The following is a 17,110-nucleotide window of genomic DNA, read 5'->3' as shown; positions in this document are numbered from 1 at the left end:
AATTGGGTACAGTTGTGAGTGTGGGGTAGCCCTGAATGTTGGCATCCCACCTTCCCCTGCTTATGAATCAAATTGAATAGGAGCCATGCTTTGTTGCTGCAGTGGCTTCTGATTACAAAGACCAGTAAATGGTTCCTTGCATATCTCCCTTGTGCAGATGATTTCTGTATGGAGAGAGAGAACATGCAAGAGAAGATTCCTGGCTACCAAGCAAGGGCAAGGCTATAATCTAAAGCTGTTGTGATGTGAACATTGGTTGCTTACCTGGAGATCACCAAAAGCTTAGTTTTCCTTTCTAAATTCCTTTGGCAAAGTGCAAGAGACTGGTCTGAGGGGTGTAAGCTAAGGAAAGGCTAAAGAGGGCACAAGCAGCACCAATCATTTCTCTACCACGGTATTTTTCATGTTGATCCTTTAGATCAGGTTTACTGCTATAGCAAAAGGAAGCCTGCAGAACTTGGCTGAGACCAGTTCACCTTGAAGTACAAAGAAATGTGTAGAGGTTGGACAGCCAGAGTTGCCCAAGTCAAACTGGCTAGAAAGATTAGGCAGAAATGCGGGAAGCCACTGGAGCCATGAAAGTGAGGAAAGGTTTGGAGCATCTGATGAATGAGAAGAAGCTAAGAGAGCTGGAGTTCTTCAATGTGAAGAAGAGGAAAGTGGGGAACCTTGCCAATGTGCATAAAATAGCTGATGGGGACTGTAAAGATGAGAGAGTCAGGCTCTACTCATTTGGTGTCCACTGAAAAGAGAAAGCAATGGGCACAAACTGAAACAGAGGAAATCCTGATGTGATCCCAAGCTGGCCTAGGCCACAGATGTCCTTGTCTATTACTCAGAGCTGTAGGAATCATACAGAGTATTGTCAGCCTGCATGTTACTGTGGAATCTACAAAGTACTAACTAAATGTCACCCTTCCCTGTCTCTTTCAGCACCTTATGTGACCTATCTAAATAAAGATCCAGCAGCCCCCTGCTCCTTGACAGAGGCCCTGGAGCACTTCCAAGTGGAAAGCCTTGATGAGATCATCCCTAATGATCTTAAAGAGAAAGACATTCGTCCCCTTAGAGCCCCTCATAACATCACTGTTGTGGCAGTAGAAGGCTGTCACTCCTTTGTCATCGTGGACTGGGCCAAGCCTGCCCAAGGAGACATGGTAACAGGTACTGCAGAACTGATGTCCCCAGCGCATGGGTAGGCAGGGCTGTTCTCCTGAGGGAGGAGAGTTTTGCTGGTTGACCATTGTAATCAAATTGAGCTAACTGCTCATGAAATTCTCTCTATATTACATTTCTCTGAGGGAGAAAAGAAAGACTGCTTTCTTAGGAGTGAGAAGGTCCTTTTGTCATCCTTTAGTGCCAGAGTTATCCATTTATGCTGGTCCAGATATTTCAGATTTTTGTTCTGCTTCTGTGGCAGCAGTTCTGAAGGCATCACTTCTCATCAGTGCAGTGTTTACAATAGCAATTAGTTTGACTACTTCTGCTCCTGGGTAGCACACTCAGCATCACTGCAAGCACTTCCCCGATTTGCCTTTTTCTTTCACATTTGCATTTAGTCTCCTCTGAGCTAAGGCAACTTCAGACTTTTTAAGAGCCACATAAAAGCACAAACTGACTTCAGAAATGAATCTCTAAATTGATAGAAAGCACTGAAATGGATAAATAGCTGAAATATTTTTAGAAGAAAATCAAAGTCTATTTGCCATTGGACCCAAAATATCTGAATATACATATAATATATGCCATGGAAAAGGCCTCTGCTTTGGTGCTGCTTGTTATTGGCCAATGACAGGACATTCTTGTAGCCTGGGTGGTTCCAGGAGAGCTAGGCATTCACTCACAAATTCAAAGATGCTTACATTCCTTCTAACTCGTGAAATTGAACATGGCACCTAAGGCTTGGAATACCTCTTAAGTTTAAAATGCTCCCAGCTTTTTGTCTTTCCTTTTTACAGGCTATCTGGTTTACAGTGCATCCTACGATGACTTTTTGAAAAACAAGTGGTCAACCAGAACTGCAGGTACTACTCATCTGCCAATTGAGAACCTGAAGCCAAACACACGGTAAGGATTTGATCCATTTTTATCAGTTCTGGAAGGTAATTAAACACATTCGATGATTTAAAATCTTTTTTTTTTTTTTTCCTTGGCCTTGGTATAACTATTTATGCCTGATCTAGATTTTAATCATTCTGTGTGGCAGAAAATTGTTTTATGAACCGTATGACTGTTTATGTGATATGCTTACCATGTTAATACTGGAGTAGATGACTGTGTGTACAAGAATATGTGTTTGTATATATAAAAACACTTATCAATATGGGAAAATTTTATTTAAAAACTTCTAGTTTTTATATGTTCTAGTCGTATGCATAACTTAATCAATTTTTGTGGGAAGAGTATATTAAATTATACTCTTGTTGTAATTTAATGTGGCCATTCCAACATACCAGCATACTCAAAATTTAGCAGCTATGGGATGGCGGGAAAAGGTGCCAGCTCTCTGTGGCCTGTTTTTGCTGTTTGCTTACGTTAGTTGTGCCAGTAGAGGAGGCTTCATGGTATAAAGAGACCAGGACACTTGCTTGGAAGTCTGTTTGGCAGGAACTCTTTATCTTGCAAAAAATCTCACAGAAGTTGCAAAACAAGAATGTGTGCTGTGCATGATGTTGGAATAGTTTATAGTGATTGGGTGGGAAGTGAATAGGCACAGAGGGAACATGTTAAAATCACCGACATACTCAGTGTCTCTCAATCCTGTTCTCTCAGATGCTGAGTCTGCCGTTTACTAGATGTTGGTTCTTCACTTTATAATGACTACAGTCTCTTAAGGTGTTGTGTGCTGCTCATGTATTTGATAGTGTGGGAGATGCACTGGGATTGATCCTGGGGACTAGCATGCCTCACTTGATGAGAATGTATAAATCAGACCAGTCATTCCTAGAACAACCACAGCAGCACAGAAGAGAGAAACAGTGTTCCTTAAAGGATCTTTTTGTTCCAAAATGGTTTATGCATGAGGGTTAAAAGCTGTTGGGAGTATGGTTTTACATCCCACTTGTTTTAATTGCTGTATAACTTCTCATATTATTCAAGGGTTTGGTTGATTGCTAAAACCATAAACCTCAACTTTGAAAATATAGAAGAGCTATCTGAACATTTATCTGAACAATTTTATTTAAGAAAAGTCAGTGCAGTGTAGTATTTGGGTCTCAGAAGTGAGAGGGCATATTTTTTCTGACCATGGAGTGCTTTTCAGAGTGATTTTGCTCAGCTATTGTCAATTCTCTTATTATAGCTCCCAGTGACAATATTAAGGTGCAGGATTCTTTGTTAGCAATAGACTAATGCTGAGCAGGAACCAGCTGTGAAATGTGCCGTGAGGATTTTGCAATATCCTTGTTGACTGTTGCAGGAACATGTTCAAGAAATAAAGGTCTATCTAAATCACTTGAATATGTTACACCTATATTAAGGATTATTTATCTAGAACTCTTAATCGAGTCCTTATGAGTTGTGCATGGTGCATTAAAACAGGGTTATTTGTACAGCAGAGAACTACAACTGTATGTCCTGTATCTGCTAGTGCCCTTATTATAAAATGTCATTGTCATAAAAATATTGAGAAAGTTGTGGGGCACAGCTTACCTCTGGATGTCTCCTGTTAGAACAAGACAGATGACATCTGATATCCCCTAAACTCTTTTCCTAGATAGTGAGAGAAGCAGATGCAGACCCTCCTGCCTTTATGTGTACATCTTTGTTCCCTGAGGACATCACTTCCCTAAATCTCTCTCTTCTTGCCTCTAGTACCAGTTCCTGCCTCCACATCCCAGACTCCTTTATGTCCCCAGCCCTTTTACTTATCACTAATTTTCCATAGTTTCTCCTCACTCCCCAACTCTCACCATGCCTTGTGCAGGCCAGGAAGGCACTGCCGCCGTGCCCCAGCTTCCCCTGTGAAGGTTCTTCCATCACTTGTTTCTCTGGCCTTTCTGCCTTCTAGCCCCAGCTCCTCATCCTCTTAATGTCTTTCATTGAAGCCTCCTTCTCCTGCTGCCCCAAGAACAGTATCAAGTGTCTACTATAGGTCTTTCTTGTGGCCAAAACCTCAAAGGTTTTCTGTCACCTGGATGAGCAATTGCAGTGAAAATCCCCTGGAGACTTGGCAATGCTCTGTGCAGAGGAATCAATGGGAATTGAGCTTCCAACCAGCAATAGGTCTGCTGAGACATATATGAACTCCAGGCTTCAGAAGATCATAGTAATGGAGTGAATTTTTATAGAAACAGCAAGGTTTTTGCGTATCCACAAATCTACTGACTCCTTTGTTAAACATGAAGGCTTTTTCAAAGCAGAGAGATTCAAACAAAATGAACCTATTCTTTCTGAAGAGGAGTGTAATCCATTGGCCTCTGTTGTATAGTCTGAAAGAAGGAAAGGCATCATGTGGGGTCTGTGGTGAAGTAGGGTTCTTTATAACAGAAAATTTGTGTGTATCAGTGAATCTCATTCACATTCTCCACATCCAAAGGCTGAACTGAGTGCATATTTTTAGTCTTAAAAATAACTCCCTTAACCATTGGGAAAGAACCCCATCCTAATTAAGAAAACATGGTGTGGTATCTGAAGTTGGTCTAAAAATGTTATGTTTGCCTTAGGAATGAATAGTGTGAGTTATCTCTGATAAGTCAGATTGCTGTATGCAGATGCTATGGAGTGATGGGTGTTCCTTGTGGGATTACTGGTGGTGCAATCTGTGGTGCGCACAGAATACCAGAAAGGGGTTGGTGTTGTGTCAGAAATCAGCTCCAGAGAAGACTTGAAGCTGTTGACATGTCTGGGAAAATGTCTTCCTGGTGTTCAGGAAAAACAAAAACTGAAGTCTAAGTTTAGCCTGTGTGATAAGGTTTCTTAGGAGGCCTTGCCTGGCCTCCAGTTGAGAAGTGGAAGTTTTTCCATTTGCAAATCACTGGTCAGCTTTGGTGGGTACAGGAGTTGCTTCCTCATGACAGAGGAATATAGGTGCTAAAATTACTTCAAACCTTAAATCTTTGAAGTGGCAGTCTTGACAATATTGCTTTTCTAAGCTTAATTCTCAGCTATCACAGAAGAAGGGCAATGAAGAGGGCTGGAGAGCTTGCCACTAAATCCAATCTCTTGCAATCATGTTATTCTCTTCATAAACATTTCAAACTCCTTCTTGAATACCGCTAGGCTTTTCTCTGTTTATGCAGGAAAGCTGTGGCAGTGCCTTACAGTAGGAATTAGATAGCCCTGTGATTTCGAACAACCTCTTTTGCTGCTATATCTTCAAACCTTCCCTTTCTGCATGGTTTCTATTCCCTTCAGGGCTGTTTTGACCCCAGAATGTCTGCTACCACTTCTGGTGTTGTGCAGAGCATGTCACAGGAGGCTCTCAGACTCAGGCCTCACAATTGCAAACAGCAATTGCGAGACCTTCTGGCTCTGAGTGCCAAACGGACTAGAAAGGCTTTGGCAATTTCTTTTTTATTTGTCATGTCTGACATATCCTGACTTCGTTATTTTATTGATGCACTTAATACAGCAAGCATAGCATGGTCTATGCTTAAATCACAGGTCAGCAAGTCATTAGTCCTGGCTTTCTTTCTGGCACTATGAAAGTCTTCCTGTATATTTAAAGGCTTAGGAACTAATTTTCCAATTTAGTGAAGAGAAACATCCTCATAACTTCATTGCTGTTTTTCCAGATAGTGATTCAGGCTACCCCAACAATCTTGTATCTCGGATAGGCTTTTTATGTGCACACTAGGACACCTGAGAGTACAATTGCCCTGATTAGTTAGGTAATCAATTATTGCACTGAGCACTAAATACAAAGCTGCATGCTTTTCTCTGCTTAAGTGGATGCATTTTGTATAGGAGATTCTTGGGTTGCTTTCTCCTATTCTAAATACGGATCATGGCAGCAATGTGTCTACCAGAAGTGTTTTCACCCTAATATTAATACACATTAAATAAGGCTATTGAAAGGCTCACACTTTTTGGCTAGCAAACATTTCCTCCTGCTTTTCTAAAGTAGTATAAACAAGAGCTGGCTGCTGCATTGCCACCATTTCAGAGGAAGCACTGCCTGAATCCCATCCTTGAGGTCAGCCTGGTGCCACATGGTGCTCCCTGCCCCTATCACAGAGGTGTAAGTGGCAAAGGAGGTGTGAATGGAGTGTGGTCTCTGGTGCAACTATCCTTTGGGAACACTGGTGACTTGGTAGTTAAAGCAGTCCTCTGCTTCATGCCCTGGTCTGGGGCACAGGGGCATGCAGGAGGATTTTGCCTCTCTGTCTTCCTTCCCCGGCCACACTGAACACTCACAATCTGTTGTCAGGAAATCAAGGCCAACAGCTGAAACCACAGGACAAGACTTTTGCCAGGATTATGCTAGGAATGATCAAAAAACACAGCCTTGCTAACTTTCACTATTTAATGTGGTTTCATTTTGCCATGGTGTGTATGTCTTTTAAAAGAAAACTGCAAGCCCTTTTATGCACATTCAGGAAGGTTCCTGAATACTCCCACTCCTGCTGCCCACTTACTCCTTGCTAGAATAAGCAGGGTTCCTGCAGCTGGATGCTGTTGAATTTGCTTGCACCCTGCTAGCTTGCAAGGCATCAGCGTCTTACTCGTCACTGAGCCACATGCTGCACACTTACATTGCAGGGACTATTGCTATTGTGCACAGAAGTAAAGGAAGGGGAGCAAAGCTTTTGATGTAGATGGTGTCTGTACTTCATACACAGATGATGGCTGGTGGCAAAAGCTTCCAGGGGATAGCAGACCACATTTGCTATGAAGCTTTCTGTCTTAGCCCAGTGCACCTCACTGCTGGGCCATGCAAGCACAGCAGTGCTGAAGGGTTTCTGTGCAGGATGGGGTGAGCTTTGCCACAGTGAGCAGGCTGATGCTTTTCATGGGGCTTGCTTTAATACCTGCCACTTGGATGGGACATTGCCCATCAGTGGTTGGTGGCACCTATCCTTGTGAGTAAGTGCTCACAAGGAGTCACACAGTATGGTTTTGAAACTGTCTGCTTTTGGATTAAAAGCTAGCTCTATGCTGTTGAATATTACAGATATATCTAATTTATTTACAAGAGCATAACTGAGCAAGCATGCAAGAAAGGAAAACCTAAACACAGGCACTTAAAAAACGCTGTGCTGGAACTTTCTCCAGTAATCTTCCATTCTTGTTTGTTTCTTCTGGACTGAATAAAAACATAAAAATAAATGTCAGGGTAGACAGCAAATAAAAATCAGAGTATTTGGAAATGAAGTAAAAAGATATGCTTACACATTCTCCTCCCTGAGACAGAATAATTTTGTTTCTGTCAGGCAAGGAATGGAGTTCTAGTGGCTGGTCATGTGCTTTAATTTAAGCACATGATTTAAATAATCTTGCTGTTGCTAGAGTTCATGAAGAAAGGTCAAAAGCTTACCTTCTGATCTTGTATAAATCTGATACAGCTTTAGTTTTGCTGCTTATACCACTACTTTACTAGGAATTAATCTGGATAAAGCTTCCCAAGGTCAGAATTTATTTCCTCCCAACTTTTTTTCATGTAGCCTACTGCTATTGGTTGTTTCTTATAAAGTGGATGTAATTGTGAGGATGATAAAAATAAAAGAGAATTACATAAAGATGAAATTCGTGTGTAACAGCCAGCTCATAGCCTGGCTGAGTATCGAAGTCCAGAGTGGTAAGGGGCTGGAATGGGATGACTGAAGAGGTTATGGATGCCCCATCTCTGCAGGCATTCAAGACCAGGTTGGATGGGGCCCTGGGCGGACTGAACTGGCAGGTGGCAGCCCTGCCCATGGCAGAAGGTTGGAATTAAATGTTCTTCAATGTTCTTTCTAACCCAAGCCATTCTACAATTCTATGATACAAGAGAACAGGCACTCAGACTCACTGGAATTGTATTGGTTTCATTGTCTCCCTCTTTTAATATTATTTCTGATTTAGTCACTGCAGTGAAATCAATGGTTTAATCTTATTTTTCTTCTCATTGTGTTTCAGATATTACTTTAAAGTCCAAGCAAAGAACCCCTTTGGTTATGGACCTGTTAGCTCTTCAGTCTCATTTATCACAGAATCTGGTATGTTCTGCTTTTTATTTTCATCACATAACTGAATTCATAATGAAAGATGTGGGAGGGCAGTTACTGAAACAAACATGATAGTAATTGTGATTATCCTGAAATTACTACTTTGAGAGTTTTTAAGGTTAATTATTTGTTTTCACTAAAGCTAAGAACATTATACAGTCATAATGCCACTAAGAAAATATAAGTGATGTGAAAGTTTTGAGGGAAAAGGAAGTTAAATTTAAAATACAAAAGACGTCTAGTGTTCCAAAATACAGAAGCAATGGGAAGTTTAATGTCATTAATAGATTGACCAAAGATTTGGTAAATTGGTTTCCTAATTGTGAACAGCTGAGCAGTTGGAATTGGCTGTCTCTGGAAGAAATATAGGAAACAATTGTTCCATCAGATGGGCAAAGAAAGTTCTCTGTTCCTTTTTTGACAAAGCACGCTTCTCTTTCACAGGGCTAACAGTGTGCTCAAGAGTAACACCCCCTCCTAAAAATAGTGTGTTAAGTGAGCTATTTTTACACATTTCCATTGAGCCAAAGGTCAGTGATTCCACCAAAAAATAAAGGGCAAAGCCTTTAATCTTTACTTGAGCAATAGGTCAGTTGTCTCTTATGAATTTTGCCCTTTTGACGACATGGGGTTTATGTAGTCTTTGTATTTGCACATTTAGCTTCAACCTGTAGTGGTCACTTCAGAAGAGCCATTAAGAACCATTAAGAAAGTAAGCCTGCACAGAAGGGAGACAAAGGTGGAGGAAAAGCAAATGGTCCTGCAGAACATGTTCAGAAGTTTCTTTTTTTTTTTTTTTTTCTTTTTTCTTTTTCTTTTTTTAGAGGAGTCAGAGAAGCTCAGATATAAATCCCAAGAAGTCTGGCAATGGGCAAATGCAACATGCTGGACCTTCTGGGGAGTTCTGCTGATTAGCTAACTGCCACTATGCAGTTCTGAATGCCTAGTTTTTCCAACCAAAATCAACCCTGTTATGAACTTTATGTAACAAGTTAATTCCATTGAAGTTAAAGTTTTATTTGCAGCACTGTTCCTGCACTTGTCATGTGGCCAAAGATGGCTTTCCAGCTGGCACAAATGCAAAAGCAGTTGCTAAAACTAAAGCCAAGTGGTATAGTTACAGTGATTGAATAGATCAAAAGAGAGAGAAAAAAACTGAGTGCTGTTTGAGCACAATTGGAAGGTTTGAGCTGATGAGAGTATTCCATAAAGAATGCTATCACGGGATCAAGTAGCTTACCAAAAATACCACATCTTACCCTCAGTCATTTGCTGAAGAGAAAAGAAAACCATTGTTTTCTTTAATCAAACTGTAAAAACTCCCTGGAATTTATTTTCCCCATCAGTGTATAAGCACCGTACTTTTTCTTCAGGTACTTTGTGCATAATAAGACCCAGTTGAGACAACAGAAGTAGCATTGTAATGAATATGAAGAAGTTCACTCATTAGATACTGTTGATATGTTATCTTTATTTCACACCTATTCCATCCTCCTTATGTTTAGAAAAGTATTTCAAGCAAGCAGAAGCTCCTGATGTGTTGGACAGAGCTCCTGGCACTGTCTAGTTGGCTCTTGAAAATCTTCCACTGTGACATGAGGAGTTAAAATGATGACTTTCACATGTTAATGAATACCACTAAACAACAGTGCTAAACACGATGAATATCTGAGACTAAGGTTTACATGCCAAAGGCAGGCTACCTTTCCCTTTTTTAAGTTAGGCCTGTATGTGTTAGTCACACAGCTCAGCTCTGCAAATCAATGAGACGTAAATCCCACATTCACAGCATCACTAATGGCAGTTAATCTTTGTTTTCTTGGGAGATACTATACATTTCATTTGATAAAACAAGACTTGGAATAAAATACTGAGATTCCTTCTGTATTTGTTTCATTCTTCTAGATAATCCCCTCCTTATTGTCAGACCACCTGGTAAGTCTTTTTCCATTTTTTTTTTAATTAAGAGCATAACATTTGTGAAAAACAGTTATATATATTAGAAGCATTGCAACAGACAGTTGAATTAGCAGTTTTAGGCAGGAGAGGGAAATAGTTCACTGCGCTAGTTTTAGGATCCCATACTCCTTGAAAAGAAACACATTCTAAGTTTTGTTAGATTATGAGCTTTACTTGGGCCCACCTTCTGCCTGGTATGTCAGCCTTCATTGCTTAGTAAAAAGCACTAAACTGTATTGCTTTTTTGTGTCCTCCAGTTGCCTGAGCATAGCTTATACAGCACAACCAGTTTTTTTAATATCTAGCTGTTATGATCATCTGCACTGTTTGTCATACTCTTATAAATAATAAAAAATTCCAGAACTTATAACAGAACTGTATGACAGGGATATGCCATGAAGTTGCTGAGCTTGCTTTCTGTTTTCAATCTTATCACTTTGCATCTTTTGCGGCGTATTGCACACTCAGCCTATCATCAGAAGAGCTTGTATCCTGGTGCTAGGAACAATATTGCTGGTATGAAGTGGGAAAAAGGCCTTAATGGCTGTTACACTTAGTCAGCTTTCCTAAGCAGTTTAAATGGATAGTCCAGGGACTTTTCAACGATGTTGTTTATATTTTGATATGCTTGATTATGCTTGTTAGCCTGTTTTTTACATGTCCTCTCAGGTGTCTCTGATGCTGTATAGATATACTGTGTCTCTGGCAGCCAGTATGGGAGACCTCTAAGAATAGTGGTCTTCCCATACTCCTGGTCACCTCCAGGTTTTTTTGCTGTCAGTTATTCTGTGGGTCTGTTAATGGGAAGGAGGTTGGTACAGTAGAAACAGGACCCTGTTCTGTAGGTAGAGAGAATACCAATTACCACACTGGAAGTTCTATATCTCATTCTATACCCATTAGTGCAAGAAACATTTCAATAAAGCAAAGATATAAGCAAGCCAGTAGAATATTTAATCTTTTGTGATATAATTAGATTGTCACTTCTGCTGCAGTGCTTTAGGCAGAGTTCCCCATGAAAGGACTCACTTGTCTCTTATAGGAACCTCCACTGTTTCGGTCTAATGTGAGAAAACAACATAGAAAAGTAGGTTTTTAATTTCAACTTTTTAACACAATAGCAAGAAAAGACTTTCCTTCACATCACTAGCTGTATCACTAGGTAGAGAAGTCTCTTAATAAAATCAGTGAGAATGTTTACTTAAGACAGATGATGTCTGTCCTTAATGGTGATTTTTTTTTCTCCAAGGTGGTGAGCCTATCTGGATCCCATTCACTTTCAAATATGATCCCACCTATTCAGACTGCAGTGGCAAGCAGTATGTGAAGCGAACTTGGTATCGCAAGTTTGTAGGGGTGGTTCTTTGTAACTCCTTAAGGTACAAGATTTACCTCAGTGATGACCTGAAAGGTAGGCACTGAGATTATTTTCCTCCTATATGATTACTTGATGTTGTCTCTGCCTTCTCACTTTCTTTACGTCTCACTGAGTCTTTTGTGGTGATTATCTGAGTCCTTTCAAGAAGGTCCAGTATGATAGCCAGGCTGCCTCTGCATTTTGTTCCTAAAGTAGCATTAGCTTTTAAGCGGAGCTCTTGAGACAGAGGATAGAGAACAGGAGAAAGTTTCACTTGAAAAATGTATGCACATTTGTATCCTGAGGGACACATTGTGCTTTGTCCCTTGAAAGCAATGTTCTGCTCCCCACGCATCTTCCTGGGAAGATCCATGCCTGCCCCATAGGCAGGTGATTGCTGGATGCTCATGGCCAAACAGAGCAATGCACCCTTGAACTCTGCAGGGCAGATCCAGATGGGAACAGAGGAGGAGAAGGCAGGTGTTGCTGTGGCTGAGTAAGTGGTACTCCCAAGGGTTTACAGTATCTCTTGTATGGATCTGTTTGCAGAAAGATAATGAAATAACTTTCCCAGTTATTGATCTAGGGTACTGGGATCATTTCAGTGCCTGCTGTTGTGTTATATGTATTGCAATGATATTCTCTGTATCCATCATCTTTGTTGCAGTGGGTCCATAAACATGTAAAATGGAGGATGTTCCTTACTGAGTTATAAAACATTTCTATTTTTCATAATTTCTGTTTCTGTAATGTGAAAGTAGCATTTTCTCTCTTTTCAGCCGCTGTTTGTTCACAGGTGATTATGCGTTTTAACTATAATATATTTCTTTTACATCTGTTTCCACACTTGTAGAAGAGCATCCCAAACAAAAATAATGCTGAATCAAATAATGTGTCTCTATTACTCTTCAGATACTTTCTATAGCATTGGGGATAGCTGGGGAAGGGGTGAAGACCACTGCCAGTTTGTGGATTCACACCTGGATGGAAGAACAGGACCTCAGTCGTACATTGAAGCCCTGCCCACCATCCGAGGTATGGTAGTGTGGGAGTGGGATGCTGGCCAAGTGCCTGTCACTATCTGTAGGGTTCAGGTGTAGGGAGAAAGAGAAAGAAGGACATGTAATGCAAATAATTTACAGAAACAGAGTACAAAAGCAGAAAGAAAGAAATTGTATAGGCTTATGAAATCTTTTTGTTCCAATTTTAAGACACGCTTTATTGAATCAAAGAGCAGAAACTCTTCCACTTAAAACAATGGGCAGCTACAGCTCAACAGACTACTCTGGAAATGGTTTCTGACCAATTCATTCAGTACAAAACACATAGGAGTGCATCTAGTTCAGTCTGCAGCACTTTTATTCTGGCCTGGTAGAAACTTCTTTCCAAGTGAAAATTCTCACCTTGAAGGAGCTCCTCTGAGAGCTGCTCAACTAATACAGCTGACAGACTGATGTCTTACTCCACAAAAGAAAACCAGCCATGAAATTCAGCCAGTCTTTTCAAAAAAATCAGTTGATATAAACCATTCGTCTGGGTTTAATAGTTTCCATGTTATTTGTTGATATCCATGGTGGTGTTACCAAGAAGAAACTGAAGCACTCACTAATACTTATATATTCCTGAGAAGTATTGCATTTCTGTGTTCAGAAAAGGAATGGGGAATTGTGTATAACTAGGTCTAGGAGACTGAGATAAAGAACACACAGAAATTACATTATTGGCACAACATATCGGTGTTTCAGATGTTCCAGTGCACAAGCTATGCAGAGAAGAATGTTGAGCCTCTCCTAACGCATTAAGCAGTTGCATTCTTTCTACAGATGAAGAAGAAGTCTATCAGATGGGGCAGAAAGGGTTTAACTTCATATTTACTGCATGAAATGATACCTTTTTATTTTGTGAAAAGCTGATGTTTATTGATAGTCTCTTGAGCCTGATGAGATAATATGATCTGATGGTATTTTTTGCCCTAGAGTATTTCATATATTTAAACAGATCTGCAAACTTCATAAAAGCTGCTTAAATACAGCCACCTTTGGAGTGAAATGCAGAAGCTCTTTGGCAGACCGCAGCATTACACAATAGTTGAAAAGATTTTGAACAATAAAACCGATCAAAACGGCAGGAAATATAAAGGACCAGAGTTAAATAATTCAACAAAGACTTAGGCCAAATACCAGGGCTAACAAATAGCCTTTTGATAAAGCTTGCTAGCAGACAGCTTGTATGCTTCCATTTGGACTGTAGAATTGACTCCCACTGTGTCTGTCACTTTTGTCAGATTTCTGTGTCTTTTCCCAACAGGGTATTACCGGCAGTACCGCCAGGAGCCTGTATCATTTGGACGCATTGGATACACAACTCCCTACTACTATGTGGGCTGGTACGAGTGTGGCGTGCCTATCCCAGGGAAATGGTAGCAGTCTGCTTTTCCATCTTAGGCAGGACAGACTGACCACACTTTTCAGATGATTTCTACCAGAGGACTGTGAGCAGCTGAGTCAGAAAAAAAACAACACAAAAAACCACCACTAATTAAGCAAACCAGTGAAGACCATCTGCTCAAGAAACCCCTGTGAAACCAGACATGGTCCTGCCTTCACGAGCCCAGATCTTTGATACTGCTTGACTTCCACTTGGAAGCATGGACAGAATCTAGGTTTGGTGTCCTTCCTTCCTCCTCTGGGTCATTAAGGCAGAGAGAGGTGGTTGCAACATGCGCGACCTGTGAAAACTAGAACTGTGTTAGCCATGAAAATGTGGAAGTCTCTTATATCTTGCAGGAATGACCTAAGCATGCTGTGCTTGCTGAATGGAATGCTAAACTGTCCCTCGTTGCCAGCAGCGGGTGCTGCCAGGGCTCTTCTATGTAGTCATGCCTTGTAGCTGGCCACCCACCAAAAGCAATATATTTTCCTGAAGACTTATCTGTGAGTTCTTGTGGGTTCACTCGCTGCTGGACTAATCACCAGGTCACAGTGTAAATTCACTTTGATATATATATATATCTATGTATGTCTATATAAATACAGTACTGTACATCTGCAGAAGTACTGCTTAGAGATGCTGAGATTTTCTTGTTCACTAGATAAATATATTTGGAATTTTTATGTAAAAGGTGCTGTTAATTCTTTGAGATACTGCTATGCTCAATATATTAACCAAGGAAAGATCTATATTCTTGTGAGTACTCTTGGTCTGATATATGAATTATTGATCAAACACCCGTGTCCCATTTCTGTGGCAACCTACGGACTGGATGTTCAGTAGGAATCTACTCCTTTGTCCATATTAGAGTGGCAGTGTTTCCAGAAGAAACACTTATTCAGCAGTTTATCAGCATCAGTTAAACTTTCTGTCCTTTACAGTTGTGGTCATTTAACACCAACAGGTAGCTAAGCTTCACCACACCACTATTTTATTGAGATAAGGAAAGTGTAACAGGATAAGGGTTAGTGTAACCTTTCTTAAATCAGTTTTCATCAAGTGAGTATGTTATTTATTTCTTTGCTCCTTCCTTATCTTTCACTTCATGTTGTGGAGGCACGGGGCAGGTAACTTGCAAATGGGAAACTGCTCTTAACTTGTCTTCCAAAAGGAAGCCAAAGCCATCAAGCCTTTACAAGACTCCAATAGCAGGAAACTCCTCTGACTTTGATCCGTCCTAAGACAAATCAGGATGCACTTCCTTTAAAATGCTACCAAAATCTCTTCCATCCAGATCAGAAAGCAAAAGCTGACACGGCTGAAAGCTATAATGATTGTAGTAAACATTTGTAGGCTTGTAATAATATAAGATTTGGGGATTCCTGGGCAATCTAGCACTAATGGTTTACCAAGTAAATTTTATAGTCTACCATTTCCTTGTAACACTTCAGTACCTTTGCTAATATTACTAAGACTCCACTGTTCTTACAGCCCAGGTCTCCTTCCAGTTTACATTTCGTATAGTGCTAATACCTTTTGAGTTCCTTCCAGTAGTTACTGTAAATTGTACAGGGAGAAGAGGAACTGATTAGAGAACATTTTAATTTTCATGATGATTTGACTTTTAATATTTTAATTGTTCTCGGATACTTTTGCTTCCATACAGTGCCAAATATATGGTCTTGAAATATACCTTCTTTCCCTAATAAACCTATGATAAATCGTTCCATTTCTATTCCATCCTTTCTGGTCATCTGTGTCAAGCAACCTGACTATGTGACAAATTGTTCACTTCTTTGAAGTCTTCCTTGGGAGAAGATGTATTGATTTTTCCTAGGGGCTGAACTCAAAGTGTTGTGATAAAAAAGTCCAAATGACAGCTGATTATAGGCACAACCCCTTAGAAGCCAGTACTGTCTAATGACCTGTATGATAGGAAGGAATACACCATCAGCAAGCTTGCAGCTGATAATAAACTGGGGCTGGGAAGCAGATGACACATTGGAGAGCAGAATTGCTGTTCAGATAGACCTTAGCAGACTGGAGAAATGAGCTGACAGGAGTCTCAGTTCAGCAAAGGGAGATGAAGTCTGGTGTGTGGGATGGAATATCTCCTTGCAGAAGCATGGGCTGGGTCTTACTTTTTAGGCAGCAGCTTTGCTAAAGAGGACTTGGGGTCCTTGTGAACAACAGTTTGGATATGAGAATGGCAGAATTCCATTCCAATGTAAATTATTCAGTGACTTTTTGTGATTCTAGAGCAGAAATCCCATAATAAAACAGTTTTTCTGTTATTAAATCAAAATCATTCCTTGGCCTAGAGCCCAGTCTTCAGTATGAGTGAATGGAATGTGTCACTAACTTTGAAGAGCAGGGCCTGGTTTCACCGGTCAGGGTCTGGCTTACTGTTTGAAGATCTACGTTCCCTTCTACAGTCAGTGCATTCTGTATTTTCACCCTCACAGACCACAGGTAGGTTTTGATTTCCTCATCTACAGAGATCTGTTTCCTTCATCCCCTGCTGGAAATAATCCTGAGGTGTATTCCCATTGAAGGATGTCATTCAGGGATGTCCCACTCAAAATGAAGAGCTCAGAGCATAATTCCCCTCCCCCCCCCAACAGCCTCAGCTGAGGAAGAATTGGGAAATTCTAGGGAGGAGGGGTGGAGGGCATTGCCCATTATTACTCTCCAATGCAAATCTTTGATGAGGCTAAGCCAGCCAGGACAAACTCAGTGGGACACAAGATGCAATGGTATCATAGAATCACCAAGGCTGCAAAAGACTTGAGTCCCTTTTGGTGCCTCCATTCCCCACTGTCCCTGTGACACACTGGTCCTGCTGCTTCACAGAACAAGCAGTAGAACAAGCTCTGCCCATGTGCCAGGTAAAACCTTATACTATCAAAGTATCTGTTCAGCTTTGTGGCTACACTATCTGAAAGGGGACATTGTGCTGCTCTGGATGTTGCTAAAGGAAGAGGGATGTGTCTTTCCCTCCATCTCTCCCATGCCACTCCCACTGGCAAATCGACATCTGCATCTGGTCTCCAAGCCCTTGGCATCAGACTGGTGAATACTGAGTCCCTTCACAGGCTCCGAGTGGTATTGCACCAACCCTGTCTTCTCCTCTGAGCAATCCTTGAGGGAATGGAATGGAAAAGTGGGAAGATCCTTGCAGAGAGAATAATCACACAGATTCTTCTGGCGCTGTCTC

The 17,110-nt window shown here is 40.8% G+C and overlaps 1 protein-coding gene across 1 annotated transcript in view; it reads left to right on the top strand.

The window, feature by feature from the left end:
• Positions 1 to 15,628, top strand: part of FNDC1 (fibronectin type III domain containing 1) — a 56,666-nt gene extending 41,038 nt beyond the window's left edge. Inside the window, 7 exon segments of the mRNA XM_015858070.1 lie at positions 934 to 1,164; positions 1,959 to 2,067; positions 8,059 to 8,138; positions 10,053 to 10,082; positions 11,356 to 11,517; positions 12,376 to 12,498; positions 13,771 to 15,628. Coding sequence (XP_015713556.1) covers positions 934 to 1,164; positions 1,959 to 2,067; positions 8,059 to 8,138; positions 10,053 to 10,082; positions 11,356 to 11,517; positions 12,376 to 12,498; positions 13,771 to 13,886 — 851 coding nt within the window. The 3' untranslated portion in view covers positions 13,887 to 15,628.
• Positions 15,629 to 17,110: the final 1,482 nt, after the last annotated feature.

Source organism: Coturnix japonica, chromosome 3 (assembly GCF_001577835.2).
Source record: "Coturnix japonica isolate 7356 chromosome 3, Coturnix japonica 2.1, whole genome shotgun sequence".
In the NCBI taxonomy this organism is placed as follows: domain Eukaryota; kingdom Metazoa; phylum Chordata; class Aves; order Galliformes; family Phasianidae; genus Coturnix; species Coturnix japonica.
This window is presented reverse-complemented; position numbering and strand designations above follow the sequence as displayed.